Consider the following 14,948-nt stretch of genomic DNA (forward strand, 5'->3'; position numbering starts at 1 on the left):
GGGCCGGGTAGGAGGAGAGAGAGGGCGGGCTGGCGGGGCGGGAGCGCAGGAGGCGGGGAGCGCGGCAGGCGGGCGGGCGGTCGGAGCGCGGCTGCGGCGGAGCCCGGCGCGGGCGCCTCTGCCGGGGAGCGAGGCTCGCAGCCAGGAGGCGGCGCCGCGGGAGGGAGCGCGGAGCCTAAGCCCGGCCGGGCCGCTCGCCTGGGGCCAGCGCTGCGGGCGGGAGCGGGGCCGGGCCGCACCGCACCGGCGGCAGCGCGTCGGTGGAACCGCGGTGGCCGGGACGAGCCGAGGGGCGTCGGGCGCGCGAGAGCCGGCCGGATTCGGCGAAGCGCTGCCTAGCGGGGCGCCTGGGCCGCCGCGACCGCCCCTTCTCGGGGGACTTGGCAGAGGAGATCCTCCTTCGGGAGGGAGCCAGAGGAGCAGGTCGGCGGTCAGGGCCAGGGGCAGGGGGAGGGTGTGTGTGTGTGAGTGTGCGTGTGCGCGCGCGCGTGTTCTCGCGTCTGCCTGCAGGGGTGGGTGTGTAGGAATGTGCATGTGGGGGGATGACGGTGTGTCAGTGGGTGATGTGTGTCTGTAAGAAGTGTGTGAATGTGTGTGTTGGGGTGTGTGTGCTTCTGTGTGTCCGTATATACTGTGTGTGTCTGTGAGGTTGGGGCGTGTGTGTATGTATGCACACGTGTGAAACAGAATAGGCTGCGAGATCAGAGCCTGGGTTTGAACCCATGGGGGTGCAGGCTCAGCAAGACCAAGTGTGTTTGTGTGTGTGTGTGTGTGTGTGTGCATGTGCACTATGTGCGGGTGTGTGTGAAGGGTGTGTACATGGGTGTGTGTGTCCTGGGTGCTAGGTGTGGCCGTGTTTGTGATGTAAGGGTGCTGGGTGCACGTGTGTCCCTGGCTCCCCCTCCCCCTCCTTTCCAGATTCGCCGCCGTGGGGTAAGGGTGGGGGTTAGGAGTCCACTGCAGCAGCCCCCGGCCAGTTTGCCTGCCTGGCCATCCTCCCCGCGGAAGCCAGAGATGGCCAAGCTGCCCCTCCCCCAGGACTTCTAGGGCTGAGGAGTCCTTTCCTCCAGGAACAGGGGAAAGCCTGAAGGGGCTGAGCTTGTGCCAGACCAGGGCACCCTGCTTCCCCCACCAGGGATGCCTTCTCCACCTCTGCCAGGTCGCTCAGCCCTGAGCTTTATCCCTCCAGGGCCCAGGGCTCCCAGGGCCCGAGTGAGAAGACAAACATCTCAGAGTGGGGCTGGAGCTGGGGTGGGGACAGGTTGAGACTCCTCTGCGAGGGACAGCTTGTTCACAGTTGTATTACCAGAAGGTTCTGGGCACATAGTAGGCCCCAACAGATATCCAAGGGTGGAAGGGAGGATAGAGAGATGAGCCAGAGCGAGGGGATCTGAGTCTGAAAGTCAAGTCCACTCACTCTGCCGTCAGTCAAGGATGAGGGCAGCTGATGCGGTTAGACCGCGGTGCCCAGGTTGAGCAGGTGGGGGAGGCAGCAACTTAGGGAGAAGGAGCCTTGGCTGGAAGAGAAGGGAGACCGCAGGGGAGGGGTTTGTGCTGGGGCCTGAAGGTACAGGAAGGAGCTGAAAACTCTCCTTGGGTGGAAGCCTTGTGTCCTGCCCACCCCCTCACCCCCCACCCCCACCTCCCTACCCCCCTACCCCCTTACCCCTACCAACTTCTCTGTGATCAGAAGCCTCTCTCTCTGGGGCATCAGATCGCAGGCAGTCAAGGCTCATAGCGCCTCTCCTCTCTCCAGGACCTTCGTGCTCAAAAGGCGCTGAAGAGTTGACTCCCTGCCCATCCAGGCTGCCCGAGGCCAGGAGGGGCCATGGCGGGGTATAGCTGTCTGGTGCTGGGGCTCTTCTGCTGGGTCCTGCTTGCTGTTCCCGTGGGCCCCCAGCCTGCTCCCTCTGTCCCAGGGGCCCATCTCACCACTTTGACCCCGCCACCGCAGAGCGAGGCCTCTATGCTGTCTCTCAACCTGGGACTTAACTTCAAATTCCACCTTCGAGGACCCGCTGCTGCCTGGGGGAGCCCTGTCACGGAGACCCAGGCACTGTCTCCTGGGCCGAGCCGGGAGCCTGAGGAAGAGGTAGCCGGTGGGCTGAGGACTGACCCCCTTTGGGAACTGCTGGTGGGCTCTCTCGGGAACTCCCCCTCAGAGTGGGGCTCTGCCGAAGGCAGTTCTACTCCCTGGGCCTCCTCCCTGCCTCTGGAGCCCACATCCCTCCTCTCTGGGCCCACTGACCAGCCCACTGCTCCCTATCAGCCCAGGATGGGCACTGTGACCTGGGATACTGCTCTGACGGCTACAGCGCCTCCATCCAGTGCGCCCAGGCTCCATCAGAGCGAACTGGAGCTGAAGTTTGACGTGGCGCTGAGAGCAGGTGCAGCCCCCACGCTCGGGCATCGGACGCTGCCCCTGCTGCCTAGCCTGCGGGCCAGCCTGGCAGAAATTGCTGGGCGTCTGGGACCCTTTGGTGAGTACCCACCCCGCCTCCCAAGGAGAGCCCCTGCTGGGCAGTCTGGCAGGTGGGAGGAAGTTTCAGCCCAGGCTCCTTTTGCAGGGTTCTTTGGCACCACTCTGCCCCCACTCCGGAACTTATCAGGCCCAAACTTCCCAGGCCCAGTTACATCCCCAAGCTCTGCCTCTGGAGTTTCGGATTCTCCAGGTGAGTGTTTATTTCACTGCCAGAGACATTTATGGAGCACCTCTAAAGGCCAGCACCTCCTTTTTTCCTTGATTCAAGGGCAGCCGGCATTGCGTCTCCCAGGCCCTGGGACACTAGCCCCTGCTCCCATGGGGAAATGCCCTCTTTGCCATACTGCCTCTGGTTTGGTCCCTGTAGCTTAGCTCCTGGGATACATGTGGCTACAGTGTCTGGGACAGTGGCTCCCTTAGGTCAAGCTCTGAGAAAGGACAGGACTTTCTCCAAAGCCCCAGAGGCCAAGGCCACCTGGTAGGATGGCACTTGAGCCCTGTGTGCTTCCTTTGTAGGGTTCTTTGGCACCACTCTGTCCCTGCCCTCATCCACTCTGGAGGGAAAGCTCCCAAGTCCAAGGCCACTGGACCCAGCTGCCTCCCTAAGCTCTGCCTTGATTGCAACAGCATCACTAGGTAAGTGTCCAATTCCTGTGAACCTGACAATTATTTAATTGAGCACTTACTACATGCAAGCCACTCAGGGGCATTCTAGGATCCTTTTATTTCATTGTCGTGGTCATAGAGGTGTATGTCAATAGTCTGAAAACAAGTGTTGCTGAAGACAGTTCCACAGAGCTGAGTGATGGTCCCGGGTGAGTTTCGCAGTCACAGGCAGGGCAGGAGAGAGACAAATGCATTGGGGCAAACGGGGCCCCGGAAGTCCTTCATGGTGTCCACAGCCTCAGCACGAGCCCCACCCTCCACTCCAGGCTGCCTGGCCCGTGCCCCACCCGCCCACTCCAACCTTGGGGTGCCCTCCTTTGCCGTCTGATCTGACCTGGCACGCTGTCAGATTTGGGCAGAGCTGGGCCCCTCATGGGGAAGATGCTGAAGAGGAGACCTTGAGCGGACAGATGCCATCCTTGTTCAAGGGAGCCTTTCGGAACATGCAGGTAGACAAGCCGGTGGTGCAGAGGAAAGGCTGGGGGCTCCAGTCTCTTGAGGCTCGGCTTCGGATCCCAATCCACATACTAACTGGCTGGTGACCTTGGACAGGCTACGTAACTTCTCTGAGCCTAATTTGCTCAGATATCTAGGGGCTCATGATAGTGCCTGTTTTGTTATTGTACAGCTTCCAGATAATGTAAGCTCCTGGCATGAGGCTGGGCACAAAATATTCGCTCATTAAATAGTATCTGTTCACCTCGCTTCTTTCCCCAGTGTATCCCAGATACACTTCCAGATCCTACCTCTCAGACACCGCAACCGTGGCCCCCAAATGTGGTGGGGCCACGCATAACCCACAAGGCAGCGTGGTTGCTGCTTGGGGAGAGGTTCAAGGCCACGGCAGCCATGCTCAGGGTTAACTGTGGCTGGGACCCCTCGCAGTCACCCCACACCAGGATCTGGCTTAGCAGTGGAAACCATGGGTCCCTGAGCTTCTTCCAGCTCCAGACTTAACACAGCAGCTGACTGTCGCTTACTCCTGAAGGGTCACGGCACTCCCAGGCACGTGGGTGGGAGCCTGCCGTCCCCCTCTCCAGCCCAGTGTGTGGCTCTGCTGTGGAGTTGGGCGCAGGCGCTGTGGCCTCAGGGGAAGGATGCTGGCTGGCGGTCTGTCAGCCTTGGTGACAGCGCTAGCCAGGCAGGTTTAATGAGTCTGGACAGTGTCAGAGGCAGCCCAGCCGAGTGGTGGCCCCACCTTCCTTCCCCCCCCAACCATGGCTGCGGGAAGCCAGCCTCTTGGATAAACCCAGGAGGGTTGCAGGCCTCCTGGAGAGAAGGCCAGAGGGCCTTGTTCGTGCCAGTACTTTCTGTGGGGAATAGCGGCAAGCAGGTAGGGATAAAGAGAGTCTCTTTGAGAGTTCTCGCTGTGGCATAACGGGATCAGTAGTATCTCGGGAGCCCTGGGACACAGGGTCAATCCCCAGCCCTGGAACAGTGGGTTAAGGATCCAGCATTGCTGCAGGTGTGGCTTGGGTGACAACTGGGGCTTGAATCTGACCCCTGGCCTGGGAACTCCATATGCCGAGGGGTGGTACTCCCCCCAAAAAGGAAAAAAAGTCTCTCTGTGTCTCGCTAGGAACTTTCTAACCTAGTTATAGTTAACCTTTGACCCTAGGATTTCTCTTGCATTAGGTCCCTTTTGCCTTGCACAGGGCTTGCCTTTGGCCAGGACATGCTGGCATGGTTGTGCGGGCCATTATCATATCAAAAGACATCCATACCAGTTGTTAAGGAGCCATGACCCTTAGCCCCTGAGCACCCCTCACTCCCTGACCACCTGGCTGGCAGCTGTTCCGATCCACCCAAAACGTTAGTTAAATATTTCAAATGTCACCCTTACAGAGAGCATCTATCCTCTGTGATCCTGGGGGTGGGGGTGGGGAGAGGGACAGGGCCAGGCCCCCGGATGGGCTGTAGCTTCCTGCATCCAGAGGAGAGAGTGATTCCCTGCCCTTTGATCAGGGCAGCTCAACCTGAATCAACCCCGATTCTTCCTCAACCAGCTGCGGCCTCACCAGTTGCTCACGTTGACATCCCATCTCCTGTCTTGCCCCTGAGGTCAAGGGGGGTCCCAGGGCCAGAGCGGGACCACCTTGCAAGGGAGCCTGCGCAGAAGAGGATCCCAGGAAACCACTATCTTCTGGGCTCTTCTGGGGGAAGCTGAGAGCCCCTTCTGAGGAGGCCTTGAATGGGGACCCAGAGGGTGAGACCAAGCAGATCCTTCAGAAGCAGAACCGGGCCCTTCTTCACCTGTCCTCACCCATACCTGGCCTGGCCTGCCCCCTGGGAGCCATGCTCCTAGGCCCGAACTCTTTCCTCTGACACTTGAGCTGAGCCTGTGCTCTATTTTCTGGGTTTTATTTTATTTTTTCTTTTGAGGGCTGCGCCTGCAACATATGGAAGTTCCCAGGCTAGGGGTCCAATTGGAGCTACAGCTGCCGGCCGATGCCACAGCCTCAGCAATGCCAGATCCAAGCCTTGTCTGCAACCTACACCACAGCTCACGGCAACGCTGGGTCTTCAACCCACTGAGCGAGGCCAGGGGTGGAACCTGCATCCTCATGGATACTCGTCGGGTTCGTTACTGCTGAACCACAATGGAAACTCCTAGTTTTTATTCTTTTTCTGGCTTCTTAGGGATGTTGAAATTTGCTCTGGTTGCCTTAATGCTTTGGGACAGAGGTGAAAGATGGGGTTCCCTGGGGCCATCGAGTGAGAAGTGGTGCTGGAAGAGCGTGAGCAGACCTCTGAGAGCTGCACTTATTTGTGCAGTGAGCTCAGAGGAGGTGTGAGGGGCCACAGGCTGGTACAGGGGTCTCCCTGTCTCTCTGCACAGCCCACCAAAACCAAGGAAAGTCCAAGGAGACTCATGCACTTTGCAGAAGTGGGTGGGGCAAGGGCTTCTGAGGGGACCAAAACCCACCGGGTGAAGTGTGCATTTGATCCTGCTGACGTCAGACTGACCCTGCCCCCCACCCCCCTCCGCAAGCAGCAAGCAGTCGGTTTCCAGCTGAATGAGTCCTCATTTAATAGCTCACGGCTGCATCTCCAGGAGGTGTTTAGGGATGGTCAGTCCATCCAAATGGTGTTCTTTAAACAGCGTTCGCAGAATGAGACAATGCATTGAGGTTCACTCATTTGACTAATTATTGACTCTCTGAGCGAGTTTAGGATGTGCTGAAGGACAACAGCCTTTTGTGAGTTAAACCAAACAGTAGTTTGAGGCCCGAAATGGTCACACTCACACAGACACACACCAGTGATGGATGGGTGATAAACATTAGCCCATGATGATGGAACCAACAACAGTGGTACATCAGATGCTTATTATGCACCAGGCTCTCCAAAGAGCTTTGCACACATCGGCCATTTATCCTCATAACAGCCCTGTGCAGTGATGCTCTTCCGCATTTCAGGCTTGAGGAATATGCTGGGACAGGAACCAGGGAACATGCTGCCATTTGCCGTAGGCAGCCTGCTGTATATATGTAATTTTTTGGCAGCTCCCTCTCTGCTCTCCCCAGTTGCCCATTTAACCTACCTCTCCTCTCTCTCCAGAGCTGCTTTCTGGCCCCTTCTCTCCTTTCCCTTATTCCCAGGACTGCTGTGTTTTGCACAAGCTATAGCACTGCCTGGGGTGGGCGTGCTCCTGGGGTCTTCCTGTTTGTCCAGCCGAGGCAGTTGGGGCAGGCGTCTGGATGTCACAAGATCTCCCCCACCCCCGCCTCATTCTCCATCTGTCTCCTGTGCACCTCCCTGTCCCCAGCTGGCTCCCCTGACTCTTCACCACCGTCTTTCTCCCCCCATCCTCCCCCGCAGCTGCAGTTCTGCTGAGCCTGCTAGGTGGGGTAGGGAGCTTCAGCCCGAAGCACTTTCCCCTGCTGCCTGGCCATGAGGAGAATCCTTGGGTCTAACTCTTTCTCACCCCTCTCTTGCTCCAGGAGAGTAGAATTAGGGATCTAGGGATCTAGTGATCTCGAATTGGAGCTGCAGCTACCGGCCTACACCACAGCCGCAGCATGTCTGTGACCTACACCACAGCTCACGGCAGCTGGATCCTCAACCCACTGAGCGAGGCCAGGGGTCGAACCTGCATCCTCATGGATGCTAGTCAGATTCATTTCCCATGAGCCATGACGGGAGCTCCAGAGTTAGGGCTCCTAGTCCCCACATGCTCTTCCTTAACTTCTGTTTACCCTAAGGGATGTGGGGAGGATGTTAGAGCACAGGATGGGGCCGGGAGCCTGAATTAGCAACCCCAGAGCAACTGAGGGGCACACTCGCTAAGGTGGCATTTTTTTTATCCCACTCTGATCGCCCCAGCTGTTCTTTCTTGGGAGTTCAAGGATCGTTTTGAGCCTCAGGGGAGTCCATCTCAATGTAACCTTCTGTAAAAGAGGGTGAAAACCAAAGGAGTGTGTGTGTGTGTGTGTGTGTGTGTGTGTGTGTGTTTTAATGGCTGCACCCACGGCATATAGAAGTTTCCTGGCCAGGTATTGCATGTGGGATCCTTTAATCCACTGTGCCAGGCTGTGGATCAAACCTGCCCCTCCACAGCTACCTGAACTGCTGCAGTTGTACTTTTTTTTTTTTTGTCTTTTTGCCATTTCTCGGGCTGCTCCTGTGGCATATGGAGGTTCCCAGGCTAGGGGTCAAATCAGAGCTGTAGCCACCGGCCTACGCCAGAGCCACAGCAATGCGGGATCCGAGCTGTGTCTTCGACCTACGCTCATGGCAACGCCGGATCGTTAACCCACTGAGCAAGGGCAGGGATTGAACCCGAAACCTCATAGTTCCTAGTCGGATTCGTTAACCACTGCACCACGACGGGAACTCCTGCAGTTGTACGCTTAACCCACTGCCACACAGCAGGAACTCCAGAGCCTCTGGCCAATGGCTTTATGGTCGACCAGGGCCATGAGGATCAAGTCCAGTGAATAGGAAAGGTTGTGTTTTTCTCAGGGTACTGGGTGTGGGTGGGTGTGTGTGTGTATGGGGAGGGGAGGTTAGCTTTTCCCGAAGAGGGAAGCAGGTGAAAAACGTCAGGGGCTGAGTTCCTATCGTGGCTCAGCAGAAACGAATCTGGCTAGTATCCATGAGGATGTAAGTTCGATCCGTGGCCTCACTCAGTGGGTTAAGGATCCGGTGTTGCCATGAGCTGTGGTGTAGGTTGCAGACCAGCTCGGATCTGGCATTACTGTTGTGGCTGTGTCGTAGGTCAGTGGCTATAGCTCTGATTCAACCCCTAGCCTGGGAACCTCCATATGCCGAGGCAACGGCCCTAAAAAGACACAAAAAAGTCAGGGAAGCTTCTTCTAGCACCAAGGTGGGAGTTGGGAGTCAGGTGTGCAAAACAAGAGGTAATCAAACTAGTATTACGAAGAGGATCTGAAATCAAGAGAAGGGGCTCAAACTGGTGCTCAGATCTGGAGTCTAGTTGCAGCTCAGCCAATCTGCAACCTTGGGCAAATCACTTTGCTTCTCCGCATAGCCTCAATGTCTTCATCTGACAAAAAAGAGGATTCATTTATTCAATGAATATCTGCTCAATGCCAACTCTGTGCCAGGCACCGTTTTAGGCCTGGGTATTCACATGTGAGCAAAGCAAAAAAAAAAAAAAAAAAAAGAAAGAAAAAAAGAAAAAGAAAAAGAAAAAAAGTCCTCGTTCTTATGAAGCCTCCTTTCCTGGTGGGAGGATTGAACAGGAAGGGGCTTCTACAGTTCCTTCTAGCTGTAACATTCTGTGACTTAAGAAGACCTCTTTTCAGTGGAATCACAGGGTGACGAATAAAGCAGGGAGCTGGGGTGGATGGAGGAGCGGAGGGGGGATGAGAGCTGAAACTGCAGCAGGGAGGAGCTTGATGGCCCAGGGAAAGGTGAGGGGCTTCCAGGGCAGGGAGTCTCATACTTAAGACAAGTCCTTCCTGGATGCCATGAGGACTCCTCTGATTGGGATGCATGCTACTGACTGTGGGGTGGGCAAGCGGGAGGGCTGCGCGAATGCCTCAGACGAACGTTCTTTGCCCACAGACTCCACCACCCCCACCTCCGGCCTGGGTGACCCCTCTCCTGCCAGCCTCGGGAACCTTTCTGTGCAACCAGAGTGTGGGCCGGGGTCCTGCAGCATCAGAGAACTGCCTGAACGCGAGGGCCAGCCTCCTGCGGCTCCACTCCCTCTCTTCTTCCTGAGTCTGGAGGCCGACTGGGAAGAGGCCAAAGCTCGCTGGGGTTTGGCCTGGGAGGCCCATGTGTACGGGGTAGGCGCGCTCTTCGGCCTGGTGGCCCTGTTGGCGCTGCTGGCCCTGGCCCTCTTGCCCTGGCGCTGCCCGCCTGGCGCCCCCTGTCTGGCGCTGCTGGACCTGCTCCTGCTCTCGGCCGGGACCACGCGGGCCTTCCCGCTCTTCTACGACGCCTACGGGCACCGCGATCGGCTGCCCGCGCTCGCCTGGCTGCTGCTGCAGGACCTCCCGCTGCCCTGCCTGGCCGCCGGCCTGGGCCTGGCCTGCTTGCTGCTGGCCCGGCCGCGCCCGCCGCGGTGTCCCGCCGGCCTGGCCGCGCTGCTGCTCCTGGGCCTGGGGTTGGCGGCCGCCGCCGCCCTCGGGAGCGCCGCCCACCGCCCGCTGCGGGCCCTGCGGCTGGCCTCCCGCGGGCTGCACGCCTTCCTCGCCGCGCTCCTTTCCGGGCTCCTGCTGGCGCTCTCCTGCTGGGGGGGTCGGCGGCGGCGAGCCGGAGCGCCCTTGGGAGTGGCCGGCTTCAAGGGCGCCACTCCTCTCCCGCAGGCGCGCAGCCCCTTCGGCCCGCGCGAGTCCTGGCGGCGCGCGGCGCGCACCGCCCCGGTGGCCGGCACCTTCGGACTGCTGAGCGGGGCCCTGCAGGGTTACGAGGTGCTGCACGCCCTGGGCTACGGCGGCCAACCTGGCCTCGAGGGGCCCTGGCCCTGGTGGGCCTTCCAGCTCGGCCTGCGCCTGGGCGAGGTGGGCGTCGCGCTCCCGCTGGCGCTGCTGGGCCTCTACCCGGCACTGTGCAGCCCCCGCGTGCCGCCGCGCTGCTGGGCCAAGCTCTTCCGCTTGTCCCCCGGGCACGCTGCCCCGCTGCTGCCTGGAGGGTGGGTCCCCGGGCCCCCGGACAAGAAGCCCCTGGGGAGCGCCATCGCGCGTGGCGACGCGGAGCTGCTGCAGCTGTGCGCCCTGGCAGGGCCGGGCCCCGACCTGCTCTTCCAGGGAGGGGGCTGTGGGGGCTTCGACGGCGCGGCCGCCAACCCGGCCCCTTCCCCGGCCTCCTCCCCCTGCAGCGATTACACCGTGGACTTCCGCCCGCCCTCCCCCATCAACCTGCGGCGCAGCATCGAGGAGGCCCTCTGCAGCGAGGCCCTGTTGGCGCCTGGCTTCTTCCAGGGCCCTGCCTTCGGAGAAGCCCTGCCTGGGCTGGGCCTCTACCGCACCGCCTCGCTGGGGGCGCAGATCAGGGCCGGGCCCAGCGGCAGGTCTGAGGAAGCCCTTGGCTCCCCTGTGCCCCCAGAGCTCCCCTCTCCCGACGCCTGGCCCGCAGGCAGCAGCGCCTCATCTGGCTCGCTCTGCGGACTGTCCCGGGACAGCTCGTCCATGCTGCTGTGCTCCAGCCCAGACAGGCCCCCACGCTGTCCGCTGGTCTGCGTCCTCAGTCCCCCGCGGCCCTCAGGGGGCAGCCCTAGCCTCCCAGCCTCAGGATCTTACCAGGCTTTGTCTCCACCCTCCCGCGACTCCCCAGAGCCTGCTCCTGAGCTGCGGGCCCAAGAGGCCTTGCTACAGGAGCAATTCCTGGACGCCTGCCGGCAGATTGACGAGCTGAGTGTGGGCAGCGACACCATAGACCTGTGAAGAGGTGGCCTCCTCACCTCCGCGACCTTACGCCCCTCCTGGCGCCTGTTCTGCCCTAGACCTGCACACTGTAACCCTTCCCCAATCCTGCCTGGCTCACATACCTCTCCCCGCTTCCTTTCCCATCCAGGGGCCCCTGGATGGGGAGGTCAGCAGCCAGGCTCTGTTGATTGGGAACTAGTGCCACCTTCTCTGGAGCCCTGGGCGCTGATGCCCTCAGCTGCAATTCTGGGCTGGCAGGGGTCCCACTCTCCTTGGCATTCACCAGCAATAAAGCTCCAAGGTGCTCCACTCCTGACCACCACTTCCCGCTCTGGTGCTGAGTGAGAGGGGCTGTCCTCAGAAGACCTCGGGAGTGGCCTCAGTCCCCATCCCGCCTCTGCCGTGCCCAGGAATCCCATCCCTGCGAGACTGAGACTCACTGTCCTCCACGTGGTCCTTCCCCATAGAAGGGTCCACAGCCCATCTAGAAGACTCTGTAGCAGTTGGGTGGGAGGTGAACGCTTTCAGAGTTAATTTATCAATAAAATATTTTCAGAGGAGAAAGGTCTGACCTTCTTGGAAAAGCTTACATGCAGCAATAGCAGCAGTGTTTCTGCCAAAACAGGAAGAGAAGCCGTGCTGGGGTGGGTGGGTCCATCTCAGACCCCAGTGACCTTCACTCTTGCTGCAAGGGGTCTTGCCCTCCATGAGACCCTTCCCCATAGAAGGGTCCTGGGAGTAGCCTTTTTCTTTCTTTCTTTCTTTTTAGGGCCCCCACCTGCAGCACATGGAGGTTCCCAGGCTAGGGGTCAAATCAGAACTGTAACCACCGGCCTACATACACCACAGCTCATGGCAATGCCAGATCCTTAGCTCACTGAGCAAGGCCAGGGATCGAACCTGCATACTCATGGATGCTAGTCAGATTTATTAACCACTGAGCCACAATGGGAACTCCCTTGAGAGTGGCCTTTTGAAGACCAGGTGCGGATCCTCCCTGGAGGAAAGCCTGTCGTCCCCAAACCCCAGCCCCACCCTGCCCAGCAAAGCAGAACTCAGTGCTGATCCATGAGGATGCCCAGCCGCCAGGCCCTCTGTAATTCCCTCCCTTGTCCAGAGCCTTTGGCTCTGAGCTCTGCAGTGTGCATTTGTCATTTGGCTAAAATGCAGTACATTCAGAGTGGCACTAAAACAGGGTCGTCAATTAGGTTGAAGAATGAAATTCTGGCGGTGTTTTGGCAGAGGTCCTGCATGTCCCAGGGAGGCCCTATGGGGCCACACATACTAGGCTTAAAGTGGAAAAACAGGAATGGGAACGGTTTTCCTTCCAACTCTGCCCACCAGCCCGTGGGGTTTGAGAAGGGAGGAAGGGAGTCAAGAGGGATGCGGGCAAGGAGGCAGGGAGGGGCTGGGGCCGAAGCGCTAGTGGAAGAATTAAAGCTCTGTCCTGGCCGAGAGGAGCTTCTGGGCCCTGGGCCCTCAGAAGGAGGAGGGAAGCCAGTGATATTTGGGCGAGGGAGGGTCGTGGTAGGGAAGAAAATGAGCAAGGTGGGGCGGGCACCGCTGATGGATGGGCCTGGAGTGGTCCTGACGGTGTGGCCTCCATCACCTGGCTTAGCTTGACTCTGAAATTCTAGCTGCATCGTCTCTCTGGGCTGAGGCCCAGAGAACTGCCAGGCTTCTAATTACAGGCATTTCTCACTGGTATCGCAGCGGCTGTGGCGGCCCCAGCCTTGGAGCTGCTCTGTGTCATGGAGGGAGAGATGCCTCTCTGAGAAATCGTTTCCACTCATCTCCGCTTACCTTTCCACATGCCTCTGCTCACATTCGGCTCCTCTCTGCCATCCCTTCCTCAGCCTAATCTTTGCCAGCTGTTCTCACTCACTCACTCTCCCCGTTGAGGGTCCTTGGCTGCAGGCACACGCCTCCCAGCAAAGCAGCCCTAGCCCCCCTACTCCTCACAGACATTCTTTCTGTATGTCCGTCTGGCTTTCTCCACCACCCCCCCTGCAGCCCCGAAACACACACACACACACACACACACACACACACACACACACACACACACACCTTTTTTGTCTGGAAGATCTGCATGGGGCTGGTCAGGCGGGGTGGGGCTGGGGAATACAGCTTGACACTCACCAGCTCAACACTTTGATTTTTCTCCGCAAGAACTGCTTCAGCCCTTTGACTTTATCAAGATCCTGAGACTTTGGTGAGACAAACCCTTCTTTTTGTCTCATGCTTCAGCCCTTCTTTACCCAAAGCAGTTTCCCAGAGGAGCCCACATAGATCCTAATACACATACCCTCAGTTCCAGTTCTTAGCACTGCAGGAGGCTAAGACCCAAACTCACTTTCATTCATCCAATCTCTTTAAAACATTTGTTGGATGAGTGCACTGTTCTAGGTTCTGGGGTAGAGAGGTGAACCAGGTGGACAAGAGCCTTGAACTTATGGAGTTGAAGGTCTTTTGGGGAAGGCAGACATTAAAGAGCTAATCATATAAATAATTACAAGAGCACAAATAATCTTTCTCTCCTCTTTCTTTCTTTCTTTCTTTCCTTCAATGGCCACACCAGCAGCATATGGAAGTTTCCAACCTAGGGGTCGAATTGGAGCTACAGCTGCTGGCCTGCACCACAGCTCATGGCAATGCTGGATCATTAATCCACTGGGTGAGGCCAGGGATCGAACCCATATCCTCATGGATACTAGTCGGGTTCTTAACCTGCTGAGCCACGACGGGAACTCCACAAGAGCACAAATAATTAGTTACACTTATGAGAAGAGCCAAGCACAAGAAGTCTATGGTAGTATAAGAAGGTTTGCAGGTTTGGTTTGCAAGCGGGTATGGAGTCAGAGGGCTGGGGAGCAGCTGACTGAGCACACCCAGGCCCCTTTCACTTCCTCTCCAGGCTCCTGCACAGTGATGGATGAGGGAGAGGCCAGCATTTTATTTCCCCTGGAAGCCACGTTGCCGGTGCGGTGCAGGGTACCACGTCTCCTGCTATTTAATAAAGAGCGCTGCATGTGTCCTGGTTAGATAGATGAGCAAATATTCCTGATCAGAGAACCACGTGACCTTCCTGATCTGAAAGGATAGGAGGGGATGAGGCAGAGGCTGAGGCTGGGATACTGAGCTGGGGAAAGTTGGGAAGAGTAGAAAAGGCAGCTGCAGTGTTACCCTCCCCTGGGGAAGGAGGTGGGGAAACAGGGGCGCGGAACACCTCTGCACTGCGGGCGGCTGCTGCCCTCTGGTGGGCATAGTGAGGCAGTTTCCTTTTGTTTTTTAAAGACGCTTTCTGGCCAAAGTATTTCTTTTCCAACTTCACATTGTAGAGGGTCCAAGTTCCCGTAGTGGCTCAGTGGTACAAACTGCCTAGTATCCATGAGGATGCAGGTTCGATTCCTGGCCTCGCTCAGTGGGTTAAGGATCCTGCGTTGCCGTGAACTGTGGTGTAGGTCGAAGTTGAGTTTCAGATCCTGCATTGCTGTGGCTGTGGCGTAGGCTGATGGCTACAGCTGTATTTCTGCCCCTAGCCTGGCAACTTCCATATGTTGCTGGTGCAGCCCTAAAACAAAACCTAAAACCCACAAAACCACTGTAGGCCGGAGATCCCAAAGGGATGTTGGAAGAGCTTTCTCGGGATTCTTCCCCACTGCATCTGCCCAAACTCAACAGCCAGGGCTGGGAAGGCCTCCCCATAGCTAAAGGCCCTGAAGCTTGTAATTTAGACTCTGTGTAGGGAATTTTGATTTTGATTTGGGAAACACTTTCCACTGTATCTTCTGTACATTCAAAATTTTCTATCTAGGATGTGCTCAGGTTATACTGTTTAAAAAATGCACTGGGTACTTTTGTTCTGTGCAAATATTCTGCAGACTGCTGCAGTTTCGCACACACAGGTCAGTGCCTGGGCCAGTGGGATGGCACACACTCTCTGTGTGCCAGGATCC

At 57.9% G+C, this 14,948-nt stretch overlaps 1 protein-coding gene across 2 annotated transcripts; it reads left to right on the plus strand.

Moving 5' to 3' along the window:
* Nucleotides 1-298: 298 nt before the first annotated feature.
* PRRT4 (proline rich transmembrane protein 4) lies at nt 299-11,538 on the plus strand. 2 transcript variants are annotated; one of them, XM_047763346.1, is made up of 6 exons: nt 299-423; nt 1,757-2,480; nt 2,568-2,672; nt 2,999-3,118; nt 9,182-9,408; nt 10,443-10,711. In XM_047763346.1, exons 2-6 carry the CDS (start codon nt 1,829-1,831, stop codon nt 10,638-10,640), a joined length of 1,302 nt encoding a protein of 433 aa, XP_047619302.1. In that variant the 5' UTR covers nt 299-423; nt 1,757-1,828; the 3' UTR covers nt 10,641-10,711. The 2 variants fall into 2 exon arrangements, with proteins under 2 accessions (XP_047619302.1, XP_047619301.1); XM_047763345.1 differs by having other exon boundaries at nt 9,182-11,538.
* The last annotated feature ends 3,410 nt before the right edge of the window (nt 11,539-14,948 follow it).

Source organism: Phacochoerus africanus, chromosome 16 (assembly GCF_016906955.1).
Source record: "Phacochoerus africanus isolate WHEZ1 chromosome 16, ROS_Pafr_v1, whole genome shotgun sequence".
Lineage (NCBI taxonomy): Eukaryota > Metazoa > Chordata > Mammalia > Artiodactyla > Suidae > Phacochoerus > Phacochoerus africanus.

What these genes read in the sequence shown, in the direction of transcription:
- PRRT4 (XM_047763345.1), top strand. Translation starts at nt 1,829, where the DNA reads ATGGCGGGGTATAGCTGTCTGGTGCTGGGGCTCTTCTGCTGGGTCCTG. An exon ending in TGGAGTTTCGGATTCTCCAG is followed by an intron (nt 2,673 to 2,998) that starts GTGAGTGTTTAT and finishes CTTCCTTTGTAG; the next exon opens with GGTTCTTTGGCACCACTCTG. An exon ending in GATTGCAACAGCATCACTAG is followed by an intron (nt 3,119 to 9,181) that starts GTAAGTGTCCAA and finishes CTTTGCCCACAG; the next exon opens with ACTCCACCACCCCCACCTCC.